General features: G+C 43.2%; 1 protein-coding gene across 9 annotated transcripts in view; it reads left to right on the plus strand.

Annotated features, from left to right (window-relative positions):
* The window catches only part of PHKB (phosphorylase kinase regulatory subunit beta), a 124,510-nt gene that overhangs the window by 68,539 nt on the left and 42,354 nt on the right, over positions 1-13,617 (plus strand). For all 9 annotated transcript variants that reach the window (XM_089540719.1, XM_089540718.1, XM_089540723.1 and 6 more), the window contains 2 exons: positions 11,287-11,342; positions 12,287-12,380. In XM_089540719.1, the coding sequence (XP_089396845.1) occupies positions 11,287-11,342; positions 12,287-12,380 (150 nt within the window). The remainder of the gene's footprint in view (positions 1-11,286; positions 11,343-12,286; positions 12,381-13,617) is intronic.

The raw sequence follows: 13,617 nt of genomic DNA on the forward strand, positions 1-13,617 counted from the left end.
AAGCAGTGTTTGTCCTGAATGCAAATTGAACAAAATAATGCAGTTTACTTTTTATGGGAAATAGTTGAACTTTCTCCCTCTTTTGGTTGAGACGGTCATCTCAGTCCACATTTTAAAAAGACTTTCTTGAAGCAGTGACCTCTTCCTCTGCTGTCTCTCCTAGTCTCTCTCTGATGTGAAACACTAGAATCAAGTCATACTTCTCCCCCAATTGGCTCCATCAAGAAGAACAAATGCAAGTCTGATGCCCATGAGGAGATGGAATAATCAATCAGTCAGTCAAATTTTATTGCCTTTGGCCAATCATTTCTCCTCTCAGGTTGGAGTATTTGTGTTCTTTAATAATTTGATAAGTGTTCTCAATTAGACTAGGCAATAATCTGCAGAGGTATTGCTGAGGCCCTAGTTCAAGGACAAGCTAATTCTGTTCCGTTGCTTTTATATCCTAGATATAAAGGGTGGAATGTAAGTCTTTTCTCTCCTGTCAAATAGTTATCCAAAATGCCCAGATAGTGTTTTTTTTTTTTCAAAAGGAAAAAGAAAAATAAGGATAGAATTACTTGTAAACCAAGCCTGTGGTATTTGAAGCAAAAGAAGCAGGAGCAGGAGCCACTTGAAATTTAAAATAGAAAGATAAAGCGTTTCTTTATCTTTTGTTCAGAGTTGCAGCAAACACTCCCTAACAGGCCAATGCCATCTTGCCAACTCCCAAATGCAAATGCAAGCCTGACCCTTCTCTTCTGATGCCCATGGAGGGATGGAATAATCAAATATACATACAAAGTATGTAATTTTGGCTTATGTCAGTAGGCCAGATTTTCACATTCTCTTTCCAATTAAGCCATGCAGGTGTGCTATATACAAGGCAGGCATGCTGGGTGGAAAGGGAGAGTTGGTGTGTATTTATTCTTCTCCCCATAATGTTTTCATGTCCCCCAATTCATGTCTGGATGGACACAAATGCAACTGTCCATCTACCTGTTTACATTTCTTCCAGATGCAACTCACAGCGAATTCATCCATTTTTTGTATTTTCTAGGGATCACATTTCATATTTTAATAACTTTAGGTGTGCTAGTATGGTGAAATTAAAGTAGTGGAATCACTTCAGAGTAGAACATATCTACATGTTTGTTTACCTATTTGGTCATGGACATCTCATTTATTTTTCATGCCACGCTTACTGGATATATCTTTCTTTGTTCTGTTTGTATGTGTGGATGTACAGAAATACCGTACCTGAATAGCTGAGGATACTCTTTTATCTAATTTAAACTGCTGTCCAGTGGAAGCTTTGCTGGGAATAAATTCGGTTGAACATCAGTGGCCTTATGTTTGATATTAGACCTACATGTGATTGTGCTCTTCGCTAGTTTATGCACAGAGTGCAGCTGAAAGTTACAGATTATCCTGTCTGTGTTTGCTTTGAAGTGTCAAGAAAGCTAACCAAAAATGGAGTCAGAAAGTAGAACAACACATTTCACCTAATTGGTCTTCAGAAACCAAAAGCTGCTTCACTTCTTAAACTGTTTTGTTCCTTTTCCTCAACATAATATATCAAATTACACCATTTCATTTTGTTCAAAAGCAAATTAAAAATCCATTTAGTCATCTCATTGTATATAGTGAAACATTAGGTGGGCTTGTGGAAGCAAAATCAATCAGCCCGAATTTAACATTAAAAAAAGCAATCCCATTATTAATGGGCTTCATTGAAGTTATTCTCATTAGTAATAAAACAATTTAATCAGACCCAAGGTTTGTTGTATTACAGATTACCATTACAGAAGTCCTTTTCTAGTAATTGGCACTTTTTATATAGATAGTTATCTTGGCACCAAATCTGTCAAGTAACTGGCATTCAAGGAGTGGAATGCATGAAGAATTTTGCAGGAGTCTTCATTTAACACAGTTATATTGTGCCCATTAATCAATAGCTGTTAGTTTTTTGAAGTTGCCCTGTATTGTCTTTCTGATGCTTCTATCTTAGAGAAAGCTTCACTTTTCATAGGGACCTAGACAGGTGCCTCATAATTATTGTGTTTTTGTTTACTACATATTAATGTAGTATCTCCTCTTTAAAAAAACTTTAAAAGGCATCTGACAATAAAAATATTTTTAAACCACTTCTTGCACATATTGGGGTACACCTGAGTGTATGGGGCAAATTGTATGGGAAGAGGTGATCCTGTAGCTAATCTGGACCCAAACCATGCAGAGCTTTACAGATCATAAGTACCTTGCCTGGAAGCTAATTGGTAGCCAGTGGAGTGATTTTAATATTGGTGCAATATGATCGTTCCTGGATATACCAGTGACCAGTCTGGCTGCCATGTTTTGAACTAGTTTAACTTTCCAAAGTTGGTACACAGATATCCTAATGTACAATGCATTGCAAAAGTCCAACCTTGAGGTTACCAGCTTGAGATTAAAATCCAGAGAGAAGTCTAGATGTTAATCGCTTTGGGTTTGATTTTGTGTTGTTAATCCACGTAGCAATGTTGATTTATAGGTGAGGGCATTATTTACATCCCGCCACAACCGAGGTGGCTTACAATTAAAATAATACAATCCCATAACCCCATGTCCCACCCACCCCCTAAAATAGCAATTAAACAAAACACAATTTAAAACATACCTCAAAATAAACAGTCAGATCAACAATTGCTGTAGCATAGTTCTGGGGGGATAACAGGTTCAGATGTTCAGATTTTGGTGGCCGGTTATCTATTCAGGAAAGGCCTGCCAGAAGAGATCTGCCTTAACAGCTTTTTTAAAGCTGTTTAAGTTGGTAATATGACCGATCTCCTCCGGCTGGCCATTCCATATCCACACTACAGATGTAAGGCTGGTTTACTAGTAATTGCCAGTACCAGGGAGTTCTGTAGGTCCAGCAGCTGCTAGGGAGCTTTATCAGATGTCTTGGCACTGCACTAAAATACTATTTCTTGGGGGCAGCATGACAGTTAAAGTGGTATAATGATTTTGCAGCGTGGATTGGGCTTGAGATTCTGCATGTTGTCACACTGTTTGCCCCCTGCCCTCAGAAGGTTATGCTGCCATAACAATAAAGCTTTATTTTCAAGCCTGTTTCAATATTTGTAATTCTGTCTAAATTGCCTTATAAAGTATATAATAGTTGCTTACACTAAACCATGTTTTAAAATTTTTGTCTCCTACCTCTACTTAAAGAAGCCTTAATGTTCTGAAAAATATTCTATGCCATTGAAACTACCAAGGTTTATAAACAAAGCCTAATGAGCTCAAATTACACTTATATGAGGAATTCGAAACTCAATTATTTTAAATGCACAAAAATTTGTTTTCCTTGAGCATTGCACTACTTGTAGAATTGCAGATATTTCAGCTTCAGAGTGTTTGTGTGTATTTGTTTGCACTGTGTTATACAGAAAATAACTGAGCGATTTATAAAGGATTGCTTATAAATGTGGCATTATCCTGATGTAGCGCATTAGCAGTTATAGCTGAAGCTAAACCACTAGCACTTGTAGAAGTTTATGCAGCAACCAAACAAGTTTTATATACATGTGAATATCTACTGTGCAGGGTTGGGGAACACCCCAAAAGAGAAATGTGACAACCAAATATTATTTTTGTACACATACTCAGAGTTTAGGTTTATATTTCCCTCATTGAAGCTTGGAAGACATCACTTTGAGGGCTTACAACTCCCAGAATCCCCCAGTCAGCATAGCTAGAAGATTCTGGAAGTCATTTATTTATACGAACTGTAATGTTCTGAATTCTGTCCTTCCCTATGCCTTAAACGTCTCTCTGTTATGTGCTTGTGACAGAATGTAAATTGACTAAAACATCATTCTAAAAATAAACTGGTACCAATAAGCAGTGTTGCCAATTTCGCGACTTTCACACGAAACCGGTGACTTTTCAGAGCTTTTGGTGTGATTTCCGTGCCCTCCTCTATTTCAGTGCATTTTGGGCGACTTTCAGCTCCAGCCTGAAAGCTGCCTGCAGCATGCAACCAACCCTTTGGATTGTAACAGTTTCAGCCAATCAGAAAGAGGGCTGAAGAAAACACACACTCTCTCTCTCTCTCTCTCCAACGACTCCCTTTGAGAGCCAGAACTTGTTCAGAACGGAGCAAAGAGCAAACCAACCAACTCTGGAATCACACTAACAGTTTTTTCAGCCAATCAGAGAGAGAGGAGGACAGTGATTGATTGCCCCCCCCCCCCAGGCATTCAGGCTCCGCTCCAGGCAAAGCGGCTGCTGGAGAGAGAGAGAGGCAGCAGGCATTGGGCAAGCAACCAACCCAGGCACAAAGTGTTGCCCAGGACAGAGGAGTGAGGGATTTGGCTGGCTTAATCCCAATTGCCTTGAATTTCCAAGTAAGCCATAAGTTTTAAGGCACACAATCACAAAGGCAATAGTTGATCATGGTATCATGGGTTGATGTTGGGACTACTGTGTGTGCCTGAGACTAGTGACATTTGAATTTCTGAATTCCTGAGCTTGGGCAGAGTGCCCCAAGCCTACCTCTCAGGGTCGTTGTTGTACTGTGAGGAGGACCATTTGGGTCGATGGGAGGAAAATCTAGTAGGGAAAAAGTAGAAGAATGGAGGAGAAAAAGAGGTGGAAAGGTGCTTCTGAGCATGGGCAGAGCACCTGGGTAGAATAATCAGGGATGTGTTTATCTCCATCTTCCCTCCCTTCCATGGGCTGCCCTACTAGTTAGTTGTGTGATGTGAATGTGATGTCCCTGAGACTGTGTGTGTGTGTTAGTGATTAAATATGCCTCTGAGCATGGGCAGAGCACCTGGTAAGTTGGCATCCCTGCTCTGTCTTCCAAGAAGTTTGTTTTGTGGCTCTCTTTTTCGTTCTCTTTTCCATTGCCATCCATACTGCAGAAATAATCCAGTTTGGCACTGCTTCTAACTGCAAGGCTCCCTGCGATGATGGGATTCTGGGCACAACTAGGGTTGCCATAGTGCCGGACCTCGAAACCGGGAAAAATGTAGGACAAAATTTTCAAATGTAGGACACACAAAAAGTGTGTCCTACATTTGAAAATTCTGTCCTACATTTTACTGCGATCGCAGCGGAGGCCAAGCGGCAAGGGAAAGCCTCCACTTAAGGAGGCTTTCCCTCCCCGCCTGGGCCCCGCCACGATCGGAGGCCAGGATCGGGGCCTCGCCTCGTTCCTGGGACCCTCAGGGACCAGGAAGGAGGCGAGGAGGCCGGCGGCGATCGCCCCGATCCTCGCCTCCTTCTTGGCCCCCGCGGAGGCCAGGAAGGAGGCGAGGAAGCCGGCGGCGATCGCCCCGGCCTCGCCTCCTTCTTGGCCCCCGCAGGGACCAGGAAGGAGGCGAGGAGGCCGGCGGCGATTGCCCCGATCCTCGCCTCCTTCTTGGCCCCCGCAGGGACCAGGAAGGAGGCGAGGAGGCCGGCGGCGATCGCCCCGATCCTCGCCTCCTTCTTGGCCCCCGCAGGGACCAGGAAGGAGGCGAGGAGGCCGGCGGCGATCGCCCCGATCCTCGCCTCCTTCTTGGCCCCCGCGGAGGCCAGGAAGGAGGCGAGGAGGCCGGCGGCGATCGCCCCGATCCTCGCCTCCTTCTTGGCCCCCGCAGGGACCAGGAAGGAGGCGAGGAGGCCGGCGGCGATCGCCCCGATCCTCGCCTCCTTCTTGGCCCCCGCAGGGACCAGGAAGGAGGCGAGGAGGCCGGCGGCGATCGCCCCGATCCTCGCCTCCTTCTTGGCCCCCGCAGGGACCAGGAAGGAGGCGAGGAGGCCGGCGGCGATCGCCCCGATCCTCGCCTCCTTCTTGGCCCCCGCAGGGACCAGGAAGGAGGCGAGGAGGCCGGCGGCGATCGCCCCGATCCTCGCCTCCTTCTTGGCCCCCGCAGGGACCAGGAAGGAGGCGAGGAGGCCGGCGGCGATCGCCCCGATCCTCGCCTCCTTCTTGGCCCCCGCAGGGACCAGGAAGGAGGCGAGGAGGCCGGCGGCGATCGCCCCGATCCTCGCCTCCTTCTTGGCCCCCGCAGGGACCAGGAAGGAGGCGAGGAGGCCGGCGGCGATCGCCCCGATCCTCGCCTCCTTCTTGGCCCCCGCAGGGACCAGGAAGGAGGCGAGGAGGCCGGCGGCGATCGCCCCGATCCTCGCCTCCTTCTTGGCCCCCGCAGGGACCAGGAAGGAGGCGAGGAGGCCGGCGGCGATCGCCCCGATCCTCGCCTCCTTCTTGGCCCCCGCAGGGACCAGGAAGGAGGCGAGGAGGCCGGCGGCGATCGCCCCGATCCTCGCCTCCTTCTTGGCCCCCGCGGAGGCCAGGAAGGAGGCGAGGAGGCTGCAGGGAGGCGGGGAGGTTGGCGCGGCTGCGCCCAAGAGGCGCCGCCTCCCTGCAGCCTCCTCCGCCTCAGGCCTCGCTGCCCTCCTTTTCTGTCCCAGGCCTCAGAAAGGCCTTGGAGCCGCGGCGGCGGCGGAGGTGGCCGCGGTGGGCGGGGCCGTCCCGGTTTGGGCGCCAAACCGGACCGGGACCGGGATGGCACCGCCCAAACCGGGATTGTCCCGCCGGGGGGCGGGATATGGCAACCCTAGGCACAACAAACCACCAAGCCCAGAATTTCATGCATGGAGCCCTGGCTGCCGGTAAAAGCAGAGTCTCAACATGTCACAACAAACTACAATTCCCAGGATTCCCTGGTTGAACAAGGGAATTGCCTGCACACTTCCATATCACAGCCCCAGAGAATGAGTCTACAGGATTCAGTGTTGCCAATTTAAGTCCAGTTCTTAAGCTGCATTTGGATTTGATAATGATAATAATGATAATAATAATAATGGTGATGATGATAGAGAGATCTTGTAGCACCTTTGAGACTCACTGAAAGAAAAGTTGGCAGCATGAGCTTTCCTAGACTTAAGCGTATTTCCTCAGATGCATGGGAATTGTAGTTCATTGTGGCACCAGAGCTCTTTCTCACAAAACTACAATTCCCAGGGTTCTCTAGCACTGAGTCAGGGCAGTTAAAGCAGTCTTAAACTGGTTTATTTCTTCTGTGTGTCTTGGACCTAACTCAGGCTGCATCTTCACTCCAGACTCCAGAGACAATCCAGTTTCATACTGTTTTTACTGCCATGGCCCAGTGCTATGAAATCCTGGGAATTGTAGTTTGTTGTCACACCAGAGTTTGCTGAGAGAGAAGGTTAAATGTCTCTGAAAACTACAATTCCCAGGATTCCCTAGCACTGAGCCATGGCAATTAAAAGGGTGTCAAACTGGATTTATTTCTGCAGTGCGGTTGCATCCGAACACATTTCTATTTGGCACAAAGCTTCCTGAACCCCCTTCATGTCAAAATAAATATCTTAAAAGGACTGAAAGATTCTTTGTTTGGTTCAGTGGTGATTTTGAGAGTTGAAATAAGTTACAATTATTTTTATTCAATTATGTTTACGTTTATTTGCAAAACATCCGCCATTTTAACATTATGGGAATTTTCTGGGAATTGTGACTGAAAATTCAGTGTGATGTGAGGGGATTCAGCGGGTTTTGGACAAGCATTTCCGGGAATTATCTCCGAGGCTTGTTGGCAACACTGCCAATAAGCATTAAGAATAGAAATAGAAGTACAGTCACCCCTCCGTTTTTGCAGGGGATCCATTCCAGATCCCCGTGCAAAAAGAAAAACTGCCAGTATTCAAGCCCCATTGGCTTGAATGGTGGTGCACACTCCATTTTATCCCCCTCCATTTGCTGCTCGCGCATAAGTGAGAGATGTAGATCCTAAGTCTGCGAAAAAGGAGGAGTGACTGTATAATATTATTAATGGCACATATGGGTCATGTATTCCTCTGTTGAATCATGTTTGATTATAATTATGTAGTGAACGCTGAGGGATGTGGGACATTAATGGAGATGCTAATGCTTGGTATGGCAGGTAGAGGTAACTATCATCACCTTAAGAGGTTATGGGAAATTATGAGAAATCATGTTTAGCTACTAGTTGATTTTAAAAAATTATTTGTGTTGTCATTTCTGGTTGTTTAATGCAGCCCCACCAACACCCACCCCAGCAATAACAAGTATACTACTTGGAATTATGTATTAGGTTTCTCATGTAAGTAAATGCTTAATTGTCAACAGTTACTTTGTCCTTGGTCCATTATTGTATTTAGAGAGGCCCCAGTTTGGAGAACTTAAGTGGCACCAGTGATCTAAGAGTAATCTAATCCCTACATGTTTAATTAGCAATGTGTGTGCTTTCTTATTTGCAGACATTCTTCCCACCACCACCTAGCCTTTTTCATTGAGACAGCAAAAAGTGACATTTTAACCTTTCTTTCTCACTAACCATGATCCCAACAAAAATCTCCCCCTTCTTCTGTCCCCACACCAGTGAAGTTTTTTGGGGGAAAGATCCTATGGTTTCCATGACTAATGGCTGCAAGGCCAACTTTGAATCACTGTCTTTAAGATTTCGTTCTCCTGGCTGGTCTGGGGTAGGTTCTATTATCCTTGGCTTTCTGTGTTTCATTCCTGGCCAAATAAACGCCAAACAGGTTTTCGGCCATGTTTGCCAGCCTGTCTTCCCATATACCCTCCCTTTTGGCACTGCTCTGCAGTCTTGCTACATCCACTAGCAAATGTATACCTAATCCTTTTTTAAAAAATGAACATGTCATCGACTTGAACTGTATTTTTAAAGGACTGCCAACCCTAGATACCTAGTTTTTCACTGTATTTCTAAGAAAGTCAAAAGACATACCTTTGCCTTTTGTTTAATAAACAGAAGGAGGATTCTAGCTGTATGCACTAAACTGAACTGCTTACAGAGTCCTCCTCCCCAGTGCAAGTCTTTTCTTTTCGCACAACAGGCACGCTAAAATAAAACTACTGAAGAAGCATAAAGTCACCTAGAGAAACGATTGCAGCCCCTTGTTGATAAAGCACTTCATCGAGTACAGCAATCCATGAAATCCTGCTCACTAGCAAAAAGATTTAAATGAGAAATAAAAGCAGCAGCCATTTTATTCTAGAGTCAAGCGTCTGCCAGATTTTTAGCTTCAACCATATTTGTCTATTAAATTTGTGTACCTAAATCCTTTTGCTTTGTATATCTTTCTTTGGGGAATTAAACACCAAATATTAGATCCAGATAGATGTTTATTTTGGCTGCAGGTATATGATTTATTGTTTGTTTATTAAATTTATTAGCTATTCAGAAGCTAACATTGTCTGAGATCTGGGTGCAGCATATTAACAAAGTAATTAGAAGCATAAAGTGCAAACACAAAATTCTAAGACAATGTTAATCAGTCTAAGATTAAAAGGAGAGAATTCCTCCCATCACCACTTGCATAAATTTTCTTCTCAACACTATTCTCCTAAACATAAGAGAGAAGCAGAATTAAAACAATGTCTTTATTTTAGAACAGTTTCCTATTTTATGAGCCCACATTTCCCCATTTACTTGCAAGTTTTGTGTGTGTGTGTGTATGCCTATCCATTTTGTGCTGTTGCTTTTCCAGGGGATTATATAGTCAGTAGGGACACCAGTAATCCTACTGTAAAGTCTGTTTTTTACTAACGTTCTTAAAAAGAGAGAGCAATCCTTGTGTCATGTGAGGCAGATCAGAACAGAATTTCCCTAACAACAGTTGGAAAAAGCAGATAGACGAGCATTCCAGATTCTGTAATTTTCCCCAACTGCATTGTACGCTGTTTTGTCCAAGACCGACTAACCTGGCACAATCAAACACAAAGCTGCATGACTGGAATTTAATCGCCCCCCAGCATTGATAGTTTCAGTATTCTGCTCTTGTATTCCCCCATCTGACAGGCTGCAGCTAGTCTCTGCCTCAAAACAAGTGCATGCCTAAAACCAGGGCCTTGACTGGGGTTATCATCTCCTTTCCTGGCAAAATGATCATATTTTTAGCAGGGCAAAACAACACTATTTTAGATTTTCCTCATTATGCAGGAGGGTCTGTAAGGAACAGAGCCTGCAGTTACATGACACTGAAGTGCCTAAATGACCCTGAAGCCAAAAGATTTTGGTCTCATGCAGTGACACAAGTCCCAGCTTGCTTGCTTGACCTGCATATGAAAAAAGAATAGTGTGAGCATTGAGCATTCCTCGGCACTTGCTTTAACTTTTGATATAGGATCAAACCTCTTGTATTAATTTCACAGAACTCTGATAATCATACACTGCTCTAGAAAGTCCTGGCTTCAGTCCATCTCACAATCACAGCTTGTGAGAGTTGGGTTGACTTGAAACTGATTTGCATTGACTTGACTTGCGGTTCCAGTATTCATAGTGGGTTGCAAATGCTGTTGTTCTCTTATAATCACTAAAATATGCTCCAGTATACAGTCCCCATAAGAGGAGACTAACATAACCATACGGCTAGCCTAGAGAAGGCTAGCCGTAGCAGATAGTTTTAAACTAAAATAAGCAGAGTCTGTTCTAAGCCCATACAGAATGAATGGAATGTGCTGCCTCTAGTTTTGCCATTGTTATCGCAAGAGGTTGCAGCTGCCTAATGAAAAAACCCTCATGTTGAAGGATCTGTGTTGAATTACGGTACCATATTTATCCATATGCTCAAATTCAGATTTCTGTATATGCTGTGCTGTACAAATGGTCCACAGTCACAGATACCTCATCAATATAGGTCAACAGATAAATGCACAGGAATGAATGGAAAATATATTTTCCAGACAGGAAGAAAAGAGAAGTACTGCCTATGCAATCACATGACTTGCTTACTTTGAACAGTCTTGCTACATGTCAAAATAAAATTGGGATATGACATGTACTTCAAACTTCATCAGCACCTTCACACCCCTTGTCAAATACAAAATGGGTTCATTCTTATGATGTCAGCCAAGACTAATAAATCTAACACCTGTGATTCCTTTCCCTCCCTTAGGTGGAAAGAGCACGAGCCTGTCCTTAACACCTCAATATCAAACTACTCAGTGTTTTGACAATACAGCTTTTGAAGGGACATCAATTAATAATAATAATAATAATAATAATACTTTTATTTTTATCCTGCTTTTCTGTGACAAGACAATCAAAGCGGCTCCCAACACATTAAAATATCCACATTCAATATTATGTCTCAAATTCCCCCCTATGCTATTTCCCTTGAGTTCCATTTCCTTGTTTTCACCACTAAATTGATTAGCAGGCAGTAAAGAAAGAGAAAAGCAGCAATACAGCCAGAAGATGCCAGTCATATTAATGTGTTGTGCTTGTCTTTTAATAAAAGTGTGTTTTTTTCTTTTACCTTTTTTAGGGTCCACTAGAAAATGACCTGGTGGTCCATGTTGCATTGGTTGCTGAAAGCCAACGGTAAGCCATTCAGGTCACTGATAAGTCTCTAGACTCAGATTTGAATGTGCTACTCTAGTGCTTTAAGTGGAAACTTCAGGGCCTGAGATTTGGAACTACGTGAGATTTTGTGTGTTCACACCTTAGAGTTGTCCTCCAGCAGAATGGTGTGCATTGCACTTAATAATAATAATAATAATAATAATAGTAAGTTTAATTTATAACTTAAACTAAAAGCTTCTGTTTAAGAGGCATTATGCTTCCCCCAGATTGAAAAGAGCTAATATAAATAATGACAGCATGGTGTTTGTTTTATTCTGGTGGAAATAGCAGGGATTTCTGCTTATTGAACTTCAGGCTCCTACTCACTTACTTTGTTCCAGGTGCAGCTGCTACTGCTCTAGAAATGACTTCGGAAATACTAGATTGGGAATTCTTAATTTGGATACCAAATAGCCACTGATTTCATGCTTGGCTCTGATGACTTTCAAGAATTCAATTCTTTGAAGAGCTATTTTGAAAAAGCCAGTTTTGACAAGGCTTTTGTTTAAAACTTTATTTTTCATTTTTAAAATAAACAGCTTACATTAGCCATTGGCCCCAGACTCTTTTCCACCAGTTATCTAGGGACACAAGTCCTGCCTCCCAAGCTTTGGCCCCTTCAATTCAAGTCAATGGCTAATGGAGAAGCTATCAGATGAAATGTAATTTAGTACAACAAAACCAAGAAAAATGGCTTCCTTTTATTGACTGTGTTAACACAAATTATATAACTGTCCTTGCCAGTTGTCACTATGGTCTGATGTTTTCCAAACAATTCAATATGTATAGAATTATATATGTGTGGCACTATTGAATGTCCATTTTTATAATTGAAATATCTTGTGGGGATTTAGCCATCTTCCATTGTTTTATTTGTTGTATAATTTGAATAAATTTAAATATTAAAATAAATAAATAAACAGTCTGCAGGTTTTTCTGAACACATATGGAATCCAAACACAGACACCTCAACAGGTTGAACCGATCCAGATATGGGCACAGCAGGAGCTTGTAAAGGTAAGAGTTATTTATTTTCGTCTTAGGGTCACCATGAGTCAGAACGACTTGTTTGTAATTGGTTGACCAGCCGAACCCAAGGGGTGCTCAACAATGGCTCCTCTTCATCCTGGAGAGAAGTGACCAGTGGGGTCCCACAGGGCTCTTTCCTTGGCCCAGTGCTAGTCAACATCTTTATCAATGACTTGGATGAAAGAATTGGGGGCATAGTTATCAAATTTGTAGATGACACCAAATTAGGTGGAGTACCTAATACCCCAGAAGACAGGATCAAAATTCAAGATGACCTTAACAGAATAAAAGTTGGGCCAAAGCTAACAAAATGAAATTCACCACAGAGAAAGGTAAGGTACTGCACTTAGGACAGAAGAATGAAATGCATAGATATAGGATGGGGGACACCTGGCTGAATGAAACTACATGTGAAAGGGATCTAGGAGTCCAAGTAGACCACAAGTTGAACATGAGTCAGCAGTATGATGCAGCAGCTAAAAAGGCCAATGTGATTTAAGCTGCATCAATAGAAGTATAGCTTTCAGATCCAATGATTAACACATTAATCTTGCCACTTTATTCTGCTTTGGTCAGGTCCCACCTGGAATACTCTGTCCAGTTCTGGGCACCACAATTCAAAAAGGATGATGACATGTTGGAGCATGCCCAGAGAAGGGTGACCAAAATGGTGAAGGGTCTGGAAACCATACCTTATGGGGAAAGACTTAGGGAGCTGGGTATGTTTAGCCTGGAGAAGAGACAGTTAAGGGGTGATATGACAGCCCTGTTTCAGTATTTGAAGAGGTGTCACATTGAGGATAGAGCAAGTTTGTTTTCAGCTGCTCCAGAGACTAGAACACGTAACAATGGATGCAAGCTACAGGAAAAGAGATTCCAGCTCAGCATTAGGAGGAACTTCCTGACAGTGGAACACACTCCGTCGGGTGGAGCCTCCTTCTTTGGAGGTTTTTAAACAGAGGCTGGATGGCCATCTGTTGAGGATGCTTTGATTGTGATTTCCTGCATGGCAGGGGGTTGGACTGGATGGCCCTTGTGGTTTTTTCCAACTCTATGATTCTATAACAATAACAAAACCACAAATATCAAAAATATAATAAACATGGAGAAATAATGCTAAGCCTCATACATACTTGTTTTTACACACATTACATTTTATATATTGGCTGTCTCACTCACTTCAACAGGATTCAGGTGTACATCTGCTTCCTCTGCTGAAATAAAC

This window comes from Sceloporus occidentalis, unplaced genomic scaffold, assembly GCF_023333645.1.
Source record: "Sceloporus occidentalis isolate IW3139 unplaced genomic scaffold, rSceOcc1.0.p SCAF_10, whole genome shotgun sequence".
Lineage (NCBI taxonomy): Eukaryota > Metazoa > Chordata > Lepidosauria > Squamata > Phrynosomatidae > Sceloporus > Sceloporus occidentalis.